This window comes from Cannabis sativa, chromosome 3 (genome assembly GCF_029168945.1).
Source record: "Cannabis sativa cultivar Pink pepper isolate KNU-18-1 chromosome 3, ASM2916894v1, whole genome shotgun sequence".
In the NCBI taxonomy this organism is placed as follows: domain Eukaryota; kingdom Viridiplantae; phylum Streptophyta; class Magnoliopsida; order Rosales; family Cannabaceae; genus Cannabis; species Cannabis sativa.
This window is the reverse complement of record NC_083603.1, coordinates 1,952,129-1,968,255: the sequence shown is the minus strand read 5'-3', so window position 1 is coordinate 1,968,255 and position 16,127 is coordinate 1,952,129. Positions and strand designations below refer to the sequence as shown.

General features: G+C 26.9%; 2 protein-coding genes across 2 annotated transcripts; one reads left to right on the top strand and one right to left on the bottom strand.

Moving 5' to 3' along the window:
* Window positions 1-142: 142 nt before the first annotated feature.
* Window positions 143-4,075, bottom strand: LOC115709408 (26S proteasome regulatory subunit RPN13). The gene is made up of 14 exons (XM_030637507.2): window positions 3,917-4,075; window positions 3,343-3,440; window positions 3,148-3,240; window positions 3,009-3,068; window positions 2,875-2,913; window positions 2,687-2,761; window positions 2,516-2,582; window positions 2,105-2,186; window positions 1,280-1,404; window positions 1,132-1,155; window positions 922-1,016; window positions 758-835; window positions 606-660; window positions 143-522 (listed from the first exon to the last, which is right to left on the bottom strand). The coding sequence occupies exons 2-14, from the start codon at window positions 3,385-3,387 to the stop codon at window positions 392-394; spliced, it is 969 nt and encodes a 322-aa protein (XP_030493367.2). The 5' UTR covers window positions 3,388-3,440; window positions 3,917-4,075; the 3' UTR covers window positions 143-391.
* Window positions 4,076-11,764: 7,689 nt separating this feature from the next.
* LOC115708975 (polygalacturonase) lies at window positions 11,765-16,036 on the top strand. Its single transcript, XM_030636994.2, has 9 exons — window positions 11,765-12,182; window positions 12,276-12,407; window positions 12,500-12,667; window positions 13,227-13,247; window positions 13,362-13,569; window positions 13,669-13,750; window positions 14,216-14,324; window positions 15,259-15,375; window positions 15,566-16,036. The coding sequence occupies exons 1-9, from the start codon at window positions 11,934-11,936 to the stop codon at window positions 15,788-15,790; spliced, it is 1,311 nt and encodes a 436-aa protein (XP_030492854.2). The 5' UTR covers window positions 11,765-11,933; the 3' UTR covers window positions 15,791-16,036.
* The last annotated feature ends 91 nt before the right edge of the window (window positions 16,037-16,127 follow it).

Below are 16,127 nucleotides of genomic sequence, written 5' to 3'. Positions count from 1 at the left end.
GTCATTTGATCTTTCATTAAGCCAAGGGAAATTTCAGAACCAAAAATGATTTTTTTTCCACTCACTATCTAAAAATAAATTTAATCTATGTGAAGTTATATGCATTGATTACAATATTAATTTTAAGGTTAAAAAGAAAAAAGAAACCAATCAAAAGCTTTAAATTTATTGGTTGGTCTTTTATGTATACAAAATATTAAAAATGTTTAAACATAAAACATCAATGCTTTTTTCTCCCTTCTTCTCTTGGAATATAATTAATGTAAAATACCCTCAAAGATACAAAAAAAAAATAAAGTCCAAAATCAACAAAGGACAATTGAGCAACTGGGATTCGATGATGGAGTTTCTTTCTCCCATGAAAGTGACAATCAACACTAATACTATATAACTACGACTCGTCCATCGGTTCATTTCGGTTACAAGACTGAGATCTCAAATCCTTCTCATCTTGTCTTGTTTCCGATGTCTTTGACACAGAATCCTCCAGCACCTCCAGAAAGGACAGCACTGTAAATTTGACTGCAAAATAATGAAAGACAAAGTTAAAACAAACACACAATCACTTGACAATAACACAATCTATATATATCAACAACACTTACAGTTAGTTGGGTCAATACCAAACTGAGTCAAGTCTATCTGTCCAGTTCGAAGTACCTAAGCAAATAATTATCCCGGAAACTGAGTTAGCATAATGCATAGTAGTAAAGGCTATTGCTACACATATGGGATGGATATCGAAATTCGTCATTACATATGTAAATGAATCTACTTGTTGTCGGAAAGGCGGGCTCTGCAACAACTCCAATATATCCTCTGGTGACCACTGGCCCTGTAGCCCCACCCAAAAGGAATTATATGACAAAAATGAGTAGGAAAATGATAACAAATTCAGACAACGCGTTATTTATTACCGACCTCTGGTAAGTAAGATGCTAAATGTTGTTCTAACGGCAATGTCTCTATCAATGGCATTATCAAATCAGGCTTCAATATATCATCAAGTCCCAAGCCTAGCCAAAAGAAAAGTTAATAAAGTGAAGCACTGTCAAACCAAAAATAAGTAAACGGCAAATTTGTTCTACAGTAAAGCTGATAAATAAGAAAACAACAAAGTCGTGTCATCACCTCCATCAGGGTCTCCAGCAACATCTGTAACAAGCACCATATGATGAACAATTATTAGTTCAGTGAAATTTTATTCATGTACATATGTATGGAGTCATCTATATAGCAATCTATAATTATGAGCATACTGTAAGAAAAAACTCCACACCTGCAGCTGCAGGTCCAATGTTACTCAAAATCCTTTGCAAATCTTCTAATTTAACTGGACCGGATGATGAGGAAACATCACTAGATACATCGGCACCCAAGTTTGGGACAATCAAGTTTCCAGCTCTGAAAGAAGTACAAGTCATTTAACACGTTGCAACAATGTCGCAGATACAGTGAAATATACAAATCGCATGGAAAAATGTGAATCAACAAGAAATATCTTCTCAGCAGAAAGCCAAGTTGGCCAAACACCAAATTTGAATATTTCCATCTCATTACCTCTTAGAAGAAAGTCAAATATCAACTAGCAAATACGAATAAATAAATTTTTAAACACTTGTAAAATTCAAGTAAACACTATAAATTTGCAGAAAATATTCGCATTCACAACACTACTTGCTTGCATGTTTTACAACATATGGATCTTATCTTAAATAAACATACTTGGTTGGGAATATTGTCATGAGAATATGTGATATTTTTGTGCATGTTTTGTGTGCAAACATCATTATAAGTACCTAGAACACTATTATTTATTAAACAGGATCACAATCTGTGTATATACAGCACTGCTCATTGAAATTCTTAACAATCTAAAACCAATTTTCACTTCAACATAAAACAATTTCAACAAGTATGTTTTGGATTCCTTGGTCCAACAGCTCTAAGCTGTGCTCAGCTGAACAGTCCGACACAGCCTAGATATAATCTTGATCCACTTTATACATATACCACCAAACCTAGTGTATATGTCCCTAGGTTTCTTGTATTACAATTTTTCTGAGAGTTTGGTAAGGTTCACATGTTAGTACTAGTAGCTGACCTTGATGACATATCGTCGTCCATCATATCTTCAGAAACTTGTAGTGGAACAGAAGCATCAGGTTCTTCTTCACTAAGGAAGTCTGCCAAAAGAGAACAATAAGCACAATCAAACTTATGCAGAAAAGCATAGAAAAAAATTTATATTCAATTTCCATGTCAATATGCTACGTCCTTTTGTATTAGACAATGCAAAACCAGGAGGAAATATAACATTAATCCTTGCTAATGTTTCATGCTAGCATATGCGGAAGACTAATCACTAATGAAAACTGTATAGATTGCTAAACAATGCAAATATTTCAATTCAATAGCAATCGTACGTACAAGAATCCAGCTCAAAATATTTACTTATTATTGAGCTACAGCCAATATATACTGAAAGCATTAATCAGTCAACGATTTTATTTACCTAAAGGTCTATTGATGTAGTAATTTACAGAGCTGCACAGCTCAGAGTCACCTTCAGCACTAGGCTCCTGGAAAGACATTAGTAAAATCATAAAGAAGAGTTAAGTTAAAGTGAACCATAAGTTTATACAGTGAGAATGGATAACTACAGTCAAAGAGCCCGAGTATCAACCTGCATCCAGAAGATGAATTTCCGGTCGTCTGTATTGAACTTCAATATATAAACTCTTCCTGATGATTGATTAACCTGTGTAAGTGAGATGAACCATTACTTAGACCAATCCCCATTGTCATAGTAACCAAACCAGACATAAAGTATGTAGCACATAACTAATGCATAGCTCTATCCAAGTTCAATACCTTCTCAAAAACGGCTTCATCAGGGAAAATAATCTGATCCTGTGACACCTTAAGTGAAGGAAACAGTATAAAGAGACATAGTACTAATAATGTGAAGAAGAAAAAACGGAAGAGCAAACAATCCAATAGGATACATCTTCAACAGCGTTTAGAGTTCGATCAAGCCATTGAAAATGGAGCAATCCCTCCCCACCCTGAGCCATAAAATAAAAAAATCAATCAAAAAAGATCAAGTATTTTGTCAATCACAACAATTCATAGCATGATCCATACCCTTGTAATGCGAACAAGTCCTTTACGGGTATCAGGGACAACTTTGGTCCCTTCAAAATTCATTTTACCAGCACGAAACTCCACCAAAACTTCCTGTTAAGACCATCCAGTGAACAAATCACCATCAACAACATACATACTTATCTTCATTCATACATAAACAGATATAATAATAAAGGAAAACAATTAAAGAACCTGTGTTTCTTCCGGGGCAGCATTATCGGTCAAAGAAGAAGCCATAGCTTAAAGTTGATCAATATTCCTCTTTTACTTCTCCTCTCCCCTTACAAAATCTAAAATGAAGAAACACTATAATAATCAGCTTACATAACAAAACAAAACCCTAATTTGATTATATATAAATCAATGTATCTTAATCTTTACAAAGTAGCGTATTTTGTAACTAAGGAATTCCAAGGCCACACACCAAAATAGCTAGAATTAACTCTTAGTTTTCACTTCAATCGAACCAAAACCCTCAAATAATCACAACTACTGAATCAGAATTCCAAGCAAGAAACCAAATCTTCTAACTCAAAAACACTAAAACACAGAAAAACGAATTGATTTTTGTTTGAATTGAAATCAAACCAATCAAATTGAATAAACTCAACCAATAAATAAAACTGTACTTCACACCCAATTTACACTCCCAGAAACCCCAATAAACAGTTCAAAACGAAACGAAACGAAATCAAAAATCAAAATTTTGCCACACTAAAGCAGAGCCATACCGAAATAACGAAAAAATTGTGAAAATCGTGCATACCTGAATCGATGAAAAGTGAAGAATCGCGGCGGAGAGGCGACGATTCACGGCGGAGAAGCTGTGAAGATCGAAGAGAATAGATGAGACGAGGCAAAGGGGCTTAAAGGGTTTAGAATATTACAAATGAAGTCGTGCCCAAACTACGTCGTTTTGTCTATAATAAATATATTTCTTTTTCGAGTTTTGTTTATATTTAAGGTTTTTTTTAATTTTAGTGGTAAAACTTTCTAAACTAGAAAATTATTAACAAGTTTAAGAATTTGAATTATTTATCTGTACACTATTTTTTCCACGTGATATATCTATATTAATATACTTAATATTATTATTTAAAAATTATAAAAAAAATACCTGATGTCAATAGAGCAAAGAGTGGAAGTCGTAGCAAAAGCATACTGCATAGAAAGGCTCTCGTGAAATAATAGAGTTACTAGTTCTCCCATAAAAAGGTCGTGACCAATAAATAAGTGAATCGGAGCTTGAGTCTTGAGAAAGGTAATAAATATTTAAATATTTTACTTAATTTTAAAATAAATTTCAAAATAATCTTAAAATAATAATATTAAGTATACTAATATAAATATATCACGTGTATAAGAATGTACACATAAACATTTTATAGTGACAGATAACCGGATAAAAACTTAAATTTGCTAATTTAGTAGTTTAGAAGGTTTTGCCGCCAAAGTTTAAGCTTGGAGAATTAAGTGTAAGCGAAATAATAGTTTGAATTTGGAGGGTTTAGTTGTCAAAAACTTTTTTTTCCCTAATAAAAGGGTAGATATCATTTTAAATTCTGTGTTTTGCAAAAATTACTTATTTGACCTTATATTTTCTAAAATAATATTAAATAATACCCATTAAGAATTGTTCCATATATATATTTCTACATGCAATTTAAAATAAAATTAAACATTTCTTTATACATACAATTTTTTTTTCTTTGAATTTGTTATTTTATTTTAATTTGTTGTTTGAGACATAAAATAACTAATTTTTTTTTACTACTAGTTAAGTGAAAAAAATATATGTTTTCATAAATATTAAATAATTTAATATTAAAAAGTAATCAATATAAAATAACCGATCCAATCCGCACTTTTGCAGATTGAATTTAAGCTATCGTGCGGATTAGATTGGATCTAAAAAAATAAAATCCACACTTAGTGCGGATCGGATGCACTATAAACAAAATAGTGCGAATTGAATTGGATGAACACTCCTAGACTCCTTAGTACAATTTTGGTGCTTTAATGAGGCTCTTTGAAGTTGGGCCTCACACTCTCACCCATTTCCAACTTAGTGGATTTAGATTGAAAGTTACTATGCAAAGAAAGAAAATTACAAATTTTATGGGTTTTTATATTTTTGTGCAAAAATATGTTTTTTTTTTTAAAAATGTTATTTTATAAGAAAATTGAAGAGAAAGTTGAAAAAATCATATAAGGATAACCAGGGTAACTAAGTACCCATAAGATAATCAATTACCATAAGGAGGTAACCAGGTACTTTATGTTATTTTTCCATATTTTTTAAACATTTTTCTAAAATTTTTCCATAAAATAACTTTTTTGAAAATATTTTTACAAACTTATACTTTAAAAAACCATAAAAATCAAAATTCCAAACGATCATCAACTACATGGGCTTGCTATATGGGCTTACAAGCAAAGAAAAACTATATGGGCTTGCTAGGCCCTCTACTAAAGATTTTGGGCTCTTTCTTACATTGAGGCCCAAAAACTAACTGTAATAACAGTTCCACAAAGTTTTTACAATAATAATCTGTTTTATTTTTCTTTACAAAAACACCATAATTTTGTAAATTTAAGTTTTTATATTAGTTTTTATTAAATTACAGGACATTAATGCAAATGTAAATCAAACAAAACCAAAATTTTGTATGATTTTGTTGACTTACGTTTTCTATTTATTTTTAATTATTTATTTATTGTTGTGAAAAAAATATTGGGTGATTCTACGATGCACCCCTTAAAAAGGATGTATTGATGCACCCTTAACTTATTTCGGTATTTAGAAAAAAAAATTTAGTCTATTTTTTTTCATATTCATGTACGTTATAGCTATTTAAGATATCCTACAAATTTTTAGAAAATTCAGAATAATTTACAATATAGAAAATAATGTTCAAACAGTCGATTTTACACGCATATAAAATAAAATAGTCACGAGTGCAATACATTGTTTGAACATAGTTTTCGGCGTGTTAAACTTTTCTAAATTTCTTAAAATTTTGCAGAATGTTTTAAATAACTATAACGTGCATGACCATGAGAAAAAATTTGACTAAAAAATTATTTCGGATGCTAAAACAGATAGGGGTGTATCAATATATCCATTTTAAGGGGATGCATTGTAAAATTTTCCAAAAATATTTATAGCAATAAAAAATTTCAATAATAAAAGTTTGATGACTTGAATTGAAGTGATCATTACTATCAATTAACTTTGTTGAATTTATACTATAATAAAAAATTATGAATTTCTACGAAATTGGGTCTCATATGAGATGAAAATAAAGACTTTATTTGTTGAAAAAAAAAAGTTTATTAAAATAATTATGTTGCTAATGACTATCATTGTCACTAATACGTATATATTAGGATAACTAATCACAACTAAATATTTTTATTTATACATATTGATATAACGAACATTGATTATAACGTCAAATTACTTACTTTTAGAAATTAACATTAGTTAGAACCCTCAATCATTCCAATTCTTTTCCAATAAAAAATAGTAAAATAATATTTGAAAATTGTACATTGCATCATTTTAATAGAGATATACTGATAATTCCTATCTATTTTGGTATCCGAAAAAAAAATTAATACGTCCAATTTTTTTATAGTTATGTACGTTATAGTTATTTAATATATTTTACAAAATTTGAGACATTCGAAGAAATTTAACACGTTGAAAATAAGGTTCAAATATTTGTTTTACGAGTGACTCTTTTATTGTATATGCGTGTAAAATAAACTGTTTGAACATTGCTTTCTATATTTTAAATTATTTCGAATTTCTTATAATTTTATATGATATCTTAAATAATTATAACATATATGACTATAGAAAAATAGATTGAAAAATTATTCTAAATGCTAAAACAAATAAAGAGTATATCAGTACCTTTTTAAGAGTGTGCATTATAAAAGCATCCAATAATATGTGTATACAATCAATTCAATCATAATAATTAGTTACAATAATTTCCATGAGGTTTGGTGAATTAATGGGAATTAAAAATTATATATATTTTTATTAATTTAAAATTATTGTTATTTAACAAGATAATCACAAAATATATATTTATAAATATTTTCTCGTAAGATTACATATCCCTAGTCCCCACACAATGAAAATCATATCATATTAATCTTTGAGTATAAAATAATTAATAGGTTGATTATGAAAACACTAACTATATATGTACTTGTAACTTATTTAACATTCATGTAATAATATATATTTTTTAGGAAATCATGTATTAATAACTTACCTTTTTTTTTTTTGAAAATAATAATTTTTTTTTTTTTGAGATAATGAAAATAATAACTTACTTATTAGGATATATAAATATGTTATAATAAAAAGAAGAAGTAAACGTTATTATATCTCAAAAAGATTATGTCACAAAAACCAAATATTACACTTAACCTAGTTAAAATGGCAACCAACTTTCCACATGTCACAAATATTATGATATATATATATATGTATATATATATTTATGTGTATATAAATATATACATATAAAAATTATTTTCCAAACACACCATCTTGCCCATACTTTGCCTTTTTCTTCATCTTCTTCCTCTATTAATATTTATTTATTTATTAAAAAGTAAAAATAAAACATTAATTTTTTTAGGGTTCCAAAAACACCACGGCAAGTCTTGGGTGATGGCTATAACTTATTTCTTTAATTATCTTAAAAATCTTTAATATGATAAGGGCACACGCAAATTCTACTCTCTTTCTTACTACAATAAATTACCTTATTATATATTATTAGGTATTTTTATAATACACCCCACTAAAATATATGTCATTAGTATAATTTCTAACTGTTTCGGCATCTAAAAAAATTTCTTAGTCTAATTTTTTAATAGTCGTGTACGCTATAGTTATTTCAGATATATTGTAAAATTTTGAGAAATTTGAAATAATTTACAATATAGAATTCAATGTTCAAACTGTCTATTTCACACGCTTATAAAATAAAAAAGTCACGTATGCAATGCAATACTCTTTGAACCCTATTTTTGACATGTTAAATTTTCTGAATTTTTCAAAATTTTACAAAATGTTTTAAATAACTACAACGTATATGACCATAAAAAAATTTAGACTAATTTTTTTAGATACCGAAACAGATAAAAGTGCATCGGTGCACTATTTTTAATTTTCCTATATCATTTTCTATTTAATTAAATTTAAATTTAATTTTTCTTACCCAAACCAAAAACGCCTAATACTTCACCTAAATGGGTGCTAACTTCCCTAACTTAATTGCTTATATTATATAAATATCAAACAAATATTCTCTTATTATGGCTTCTTCTCTAAAGTCTATGTCTCTTTGACATCATTAATTAGTGAAAAATATTTTAACTAATTATTTATATATTTTTTGGCTAATCTTCAACTCAAAAGTGACACATTTCATATAGCCAGGACCGGCCCTGAAATGTAGTGGGCTATAGGGTAAAAATTATTTTTTGGGCCCTTATTTAGAAAAAAAATGGTATTTTTCAAAATCAACAAAAAAATTGTGTAATTTTAAAAGGGCAAAATTTTTTTTTTGGGCCCCTGGACTAGGTGGGCCCTAGGCACAGGCCTAGCCCGCCTATGCCCAGGGCCGGCCCTGCATATAGCTTGTCAACCCCCAAAATTAACTAACCAATAACCACTTTTAATAATTTAATTGAAAAAAATTCATATATATTAAAAAAATAGAAGAAGAAGATAGTAGTAATTAGAAGAATATATATAACACAAAATGGAAAAAGGAAGAAATTTTGGCTAAGTGGTCAAAAGAACATCATAATATCATAGTGCAAATTAAAATAAATAAAGAAAAAAGCTTATGGAAAAAATGACACAACACAAAGGGCTAGTCCAATACAATTTGAATTTGGTGGTGTTTGGCTTTAGGAAAACTTAATTCTCACATGGCTTTTCTTTTCTTTTTCTTTCTTTTCTTTTTCAAGAAAATAAAATATATATATATATATTATTATATTATTAATAGTAGTGGTTTTTGTATATGATGAACCAAACTTGAGACTATAGTTGAATAGCCCAATTTAAACACATAGTGGTCTATTAAAAATAGTCATGCTTATATAGCTTATTCAATTAGAAAAAAAATGGAGAATTTTCACAAGGTTGGAGATTTTCCAATAATATCATATACACAAATAAATGGGTTAGTAAAGATTTTTATTTATTTTTTGAATAAGATTTAAAAAAAACAAAAAATAGAAAGGTAAACTATATCTCCTAAATTTATATGGTCTAATCACAAGGTATATTTAGCTAATTTGCCGGTCTAAATATATGATAGCTTAGTTTATTATACAAGATCCCTTATATTAAAAGGTTAATTTTAGTTTATCATTCTTTTATATATAAAATAATAAATATTTTTTATATAATATATAATATACATAATAAATATTCATAAGAACAAATAAATCTTTAGCAATACGTACAAAAAATAAAAAATAATAAATCTTGTGGTTCTAATACATGTGCTTTTAAATTTTTTTGTTTATTTTAGAATTTACGAAGTATTTTTTTTTAAAAAAAAATTGAATTTATGAAGTACTGATTGATCATTTTTTTTTAAAGGCCCAATTTTAATTTATTATCTAAGGCCCCCAAACTGCTTGAGTCGCCCTGTTGATTATATACTTTTATTTATTTAGTTAGTTATTAATAATAAACATAATAAGCTTCATTTGACCTATATGTTTTTCTTTGTTTTGTAATTTAAAGTCAAAGTTTACAAGTTCACCATACATTATAACACATGACAGTTATAATCAGTTGAATATGTTAAGCCGTTTTCCAAGGAATAGAATAGTGAATAATTAATGTTACCAATATGAAGTGGATTAAGACCAAATAGGTAGTACAAACCTTTGCCTAACAATAGCCAAACTAATTATGCTTCATATTACATTTAATTTAACTTATTATCATCTTCTTAGAATGAAAAATAATATAACCAATTTATTATGTCACCAAAACTAAAACAAAGATAAGAAATTCAAAATGATCACAAGCCACATGTCAAATATTTATTTGGGGCTCGTTTGGAACGCCGTATTAGGTCGTATTGTATTGTATTGTATTATATTGAATTGTATTTTATGCAATATTTTTATGTACAACTATATGTGATATTAACTTTTATAGACACCTAAATATATAATATTTTAGTATAAATTAAAGTTTAACATAGTATTATACAAAAATATGATATATAATCCAATTCAATATAATACAATACAATACAATACGATCTAATACGGCGTTCCAAACGAGCCCTTGATGTATTTATTACGTGATAACGATAATAGAGAAATACTAAAAGGTATTATTAGTGTTTAGCATCCTGATGTCATATTAGTATAAGTATTGAGTCTCATATAACTTAAAAAATAGCTTTTAGAGAATATCACTAAGCAATAACATTGAACCACCTATGAAAAGTATTAGACTTTATTGGTGCCCAATAGCAATATTCATAAAAAAAATATATGTGCATCTAAAATATGTAAAGTAATTGGCAGCATAAATACCTAAGTTTAACTTTCAGTTACAGATAAATACTTAACTTTGATAATATGTACAAAGTTATATTATAGAACTTTCGTAAGTACCTCACTCTTAGTGTTAAATCATTATTCACGTGTTATTTTTTTATTAGTATATATGAATTAAAAATTTAATGATCTGGACTAATTAAGGACTGTCACATGACTATTGACTTGATATTTAATGACTAGATTCTTATGAAAGTTCCAGAAATATATAACTTAAGTATTTTTACCGTAAAAAATAAAGCTTAAATATTTATCTGCAATTAGAATTTAAACTTAAATATTTATATCGCAAATTATTCAAATATGTATCTGATACATATTATACATAGTAATTAATATTATTGCTCATGAAAAATATGTCTCGTTAACATTGATTTAAAAGAAACCATTAATTCTTATTTAAAATAATAATTTAATTAATTTCAAATTATATTAATTTTGATGATGTGTTTAGTGGTGATAGAGTATTTGAATCTTGTATCATCATCATCATCATGAATATGATGGTGTGTTTGGCACTTAATAAGAGTTATAATAGACTAGATTCATGTCTTGTGTTGACATAGAAACTAGAAAGTCATTATACATGTGCATATATAGTAATTATATATATTTCTTTCCAAAATATATATTTGTATATGTATTTAATAAAGTTAAGTAATTAGTCATATTTGTTTGAAAACAAAGTAAATATACCATATATGCATATATGTGATATGTTTGTTGGTAAACAATCACAAAAACAAGCCACACCCATTAACTAACTTGACCAAATAAATTGATTGAAAATTAAAAATATTGTGAGAGACCAAACTTAATTAGTTTTACCAATTTATCATTCTATCTTTTTTTAATTGCTTCTACTTCTATATTTTCTTCCATATCTTTCTCACTTTTTTTAACCCAATAAAATAAATAAATAATTAAAATAAAATAACCCCATTTCACTATCATCATCATAATCACCACCTTGACCTTCCAATCTTTTTTTCTATATATTTATAGAAACCCAATTTGTCTCAACACACAAATCACATTCATTTTTTGTCTTAATAACAAAAACCCCTTTTCCTCTTTTCTCTATCTTTTCAAGCCTTTGTCTATTTTACTTTTATATCAATTTTTTACTATAGGGCAAAAGAATCAATAACATCATGAATAATAAGAATAACATTCCAAAACTTCATTTTCTTCTTTTATTTTTACTATCTTTCATAACTTTCAATGGCTCATTTTCCTTCTCTTTTAACCCTAACCGCGAAAATGGTAACACACATGGTCTGATGACTAGGTTTAGCCGAACAACTAGGTCATCATCATCGCCTTCTCCTTCGTCTTCCTCACCTCAAATATTCAATGTCGACGATTTTGGTGCTAGGAGTGACCGCTACGACGATAGTCAGGTACGCCAACATTGTTTCGATAATTATTTACAAAAATACTATTTTTTTTTCATATTTTGCTAAAATACACACTCGATACTCGATTTTTTTTAGGCATTTTACAAGGCATGGAAACGGGCTTGTTCATCGAAAAACGGCGTAGTTTTGGTACCTAAAAACAAAGTTTATTACCTTAAACCAATCACATTTTCTGGTCCTTGCAAATCTTCTCAAATAACTATTAGGGTATGTATGTACATTTTAATTTGTGCATGGATATTAATATATATAAATACTATATTATACTAATATACATGTTTATATATGTATATATATAGATATCTGGAACAATTAAAGCTTCACCTAGAAGATCAGATTACCAAAAGGACACAAGATATTGGATTGTGTTTAATAATGTGGAAAATTTAAGAGTTGAAGGTGGTGGAACTATCAATGGCAATGGTAGAAAATGGTGGATTAACTCTTGCAAAATCAACAAAGCTCTTGTAAGTAATATTAATTACATTTTCTATTTTATAACTATATATACATATATAAAAAATTATTTATTTTATTTTATCTATAAATTTAATAATTTTTTGCATATGATTTTTTAAACATTGGGGGAACATGGCACCCTCTGGCTTCTATCTCTGTCATTGTATACATAATAATTAAGAAAATTTACATTAATTATTATTTTTGGTAAATTTTTTACACTTTTATGTTTAAAGATTTTATTTTTATATTTTTACGGTGTTCATAAAAATAATACCAAAATTACATGAAAATAACATACAAGCAACATCAAAACATAAAAAATTACCAACAATAAAATAATAAGATTACAACATAAAGATATATCAAAAGATCATATTTTGTTTTATGTAAATAAAATCTAAAAAACCGTAAAAATATTTGAAATTTCGTACAATCATATATATTTTTTTTTCTGTGTGTTTTTTTTAATAATCCCTAATAATTAATCCTCTCATTAAAAATTATTTTCTAATAATTTGTTGTTTTTCTTATATATCTATTTGGTGGTGTCTTTTTTCATCACAGCCTTGTATTCATGCTCCAACTGTAAGTTTCTTTACCCTTTAATAATTAATATTATTAATTAAATACAAATAGTAATAAATTAATTAATTAATTAATTATTTAATAATTTTTTAAAAATATTATATATATATGTAGGCTGTGACATTTTATGATTGCAAAAATCTGAAAGTGAGGAATTTGAGGTCTAAAAATGCACAACAAATGCATATAAATTTTCAAAAATGTGTGAATGTTGAAGCTATGAATTTGAGAGTAATTGCACCTGGAAATAGTCCCAATACTGATGGAATTCATATCACTGATACACAAGATATTCAGATTATGAACTCTGTTATCAGAACAGGTAATTAATCATAATTAATTAGTATTAATAAATTAATAAATAAATATTCAAATTTATTTAATTAATTAATAATTATTGTTATTTTTATTATTAATTTAGGTGATGACTGCATTTCAATTGTAAGTGGGTCAAAAAATGTTAGAGCCACAGATATTACTTGTGGGCCTGGTCATGGCATAAGGTTTGTCACAATTTTTTTATTATTATTATTTATATAATAATTAAAATATATTACATATAAGTTAGTTACTTTTGAAAATATTTTATAAAAATCTAATTGTTAATTTTTTTATTATTATAAAAAAAGTAATTTGCGGCTTAAATAACTAAGTTTAATTTTTGACGGTAATAATATTTAAAGTTATAATTGCCACGTAGCAGTTCTTGATTTATTTAGGTCATTAATTTTTTTTTTTATTTAAAAATTAATTTAAATATACCAATAAAAAAAATGACACATGAAAATGACTTGACATGTAACGGTTAGGTACCTACAAAAGTTCTAAAAATATAACTCAGATATTATTACCGTAAAAAATTAAACTTAATTATTTATGCCGTAAATCACTCTTATAAAAATATATTATTTTATTAAATTGTATTTTATTAAAGCTATTTTTCATAATTAATTTGTATATATTTATAGCATTGGAAGCTTAGGAGCTGGAAATTCAGAAGCTGAAGTCTCTAATGTGATGGTGAATAGAGCAAGAATTTCAGGCACTACTAATGGAGTAAGAATTAAAACTTGGCAGGTAAGATTTTTTATTTATTTATTTATTTTTATTATTAATCAATTTTCTATATACCAAGATTTTCATGTCAACAAATTATAAAAAATAAAATTGGGAAGAAAATATATTCACATTATAATACTATTTACTTGTTTATTTTTCTTGATTTTACTAGATTTCTAATGCAATATTTTATCAAACCCTTTTGAAAATTTGGTAAGAACATGTGAATTTTGTCCAAATTTATATATATAAAATTAATTTTAGCATACATTAAGGCGAATTATGGTATAGTGGTTTATGAACTAAATAATAATTATTAAAAAATAAAAAAGAGTAGTAGAGATTTTTTTTGGTATTTTTTGTTGTGCTCTACCAAAAATAATGACATTTTTCTAACCATTTCTACTTTGTATCAAACCAAATAATCATGCATTGCTAATTAAAATACTAACTATTACTTACTTTTTGACTTAATTAGTTGTGAACTTATTTCAATATTGTTGCAACTATACTTGACCAATACTAATTTTTTTGATTACCCATAAATTAATTTATATATATTTATACAAATATTATCCATATTAAGTCAAGCATACTATGCTAATGTTGACCTTTACTATACCTAATTCTAATTCATGTGTGTTTTTTTTATACATGTACATGTATATAAGTGAGTGTAATCTAAAAGCAATTTTATGGCAAAAAGAAAACTATACACATATTAATAGTTCATATAAATATATTCTTTGACTTTAATTTGTATATGTGAATATAGTTGACCTTGCCTCGGTTAAGGCACGCGCTTAGGATCCACCCAGCTCAAAAACTCAAAAAAAATTATATTTAAAATATACATATATTTTTAAGAGTTTTTGAAGATATAATATATTTTGTTTTCTAATATCCATCAAATCTTAAAATCACTATTGACAATATATCATAAATTTTGCAGGGAGGATCTGGTTATGCAAAAAACATCATATTCCAAAATATAGAAATGATCAATGTGACCAACCCAATAATCATCGATCAAAATTATTGTGATCAAGATGAACCTTGTCATGAAAAGGTAATAATAAACCCTAATGGTGTTCTTGGTTATCAATTTCGGTGTTATTAACCTTAATATAGATTGATCATAATTTGTAACATAAATCGTTTTATAACAAAAAAAACATAAGTTATAAAACACTATACGAGTATACATTATTTATTATTATGTTATCAAACTGATTTTAACAAAGAGTATTATGTGGCAGAGGTCAGCTGTCAAGATAAGCGATGTAGTGTACAACAACATAAGAGGAACGAGTGATTCTGAAGTGGCAGTAAAATTCGAGTGTAGCAAGAGTAATCCATGCGAAGGAATTTCACTCACAAATGTTAATTTGGTGCGCGAAGGAGAAGGTGTTGTTGAAGCCTCGTGTCAAAATGTTAACTTTGACAAAAGTGGAAGAGTTTTCCCTAGATGTTCCAACACTTAAAATATTATTTATTATTCATTATTTTGTAAATATATTTATGATCTATTTGATTTAGATCATATGTGTTTTATGAATTTATCTTAGCAATACTATATAGAATTGAGTTATAGTTACTTATAGAACTCGATTCTTATAGATTTGTTTGTGTTGTTGTAGATTAGGTGGAAAGTGAAATCAATTATGGTTATCACTTTTAGATGCCAACATTTTAGAAAAATAATAAAATTTATGGATTGTTTTATTTAATTACTGTTTTTTTAATTAATTACATTTTGTATATAAAATTAACTAAATATGCTTATCATGTTCTTCTAATTAATAAAAAATATTACACTAA

Bases quoted from the DNA above. Each gene is read 5' to 3' on its own strand.
- LOC115708975 (XM_030636994.2), top strand. From the start codon at position 11,934: ATGAATAATAAGAATAACATTCCAAAACTTCATTTTCTTCTTTTATTT. The intron at 12,183-12,275 runs GTACGCCAACAT...GATTTTTTTTAG, and splicing joins ACCGCTACGACGATAGTCAG to GCATTTTACAAGGCATGGAA. The intron at 12,408-12,499 runs GTATGTATGTAC...GTATATATATAG, and splicing joins CTTCTCAAATAACTATTAGG to ATATCTGGAACAATTAAAGC.
- LOC115709408 (XM_030637507.2), bottom strand. From the start codon at position 3,387: ATGGCTTCTTCTTTGACCGATAATGCTGCCCCGGAAGAAACACAG. The intron at 3,241-3,342 runs GTTCTTTAATTG...TGGTCTTAACAG, and splicing joins CTGCCCCGGAAGAAACACAG to GAAGTTTTGGTGGAGTTTCG. The intron at 2,187-2,515 runs GTAAATAAAATC...CTCTTTTGGCAG, and splicing joins CTACATCAATAGACCTTTAG to ACTTCCTTAGTGAAGAAGAA.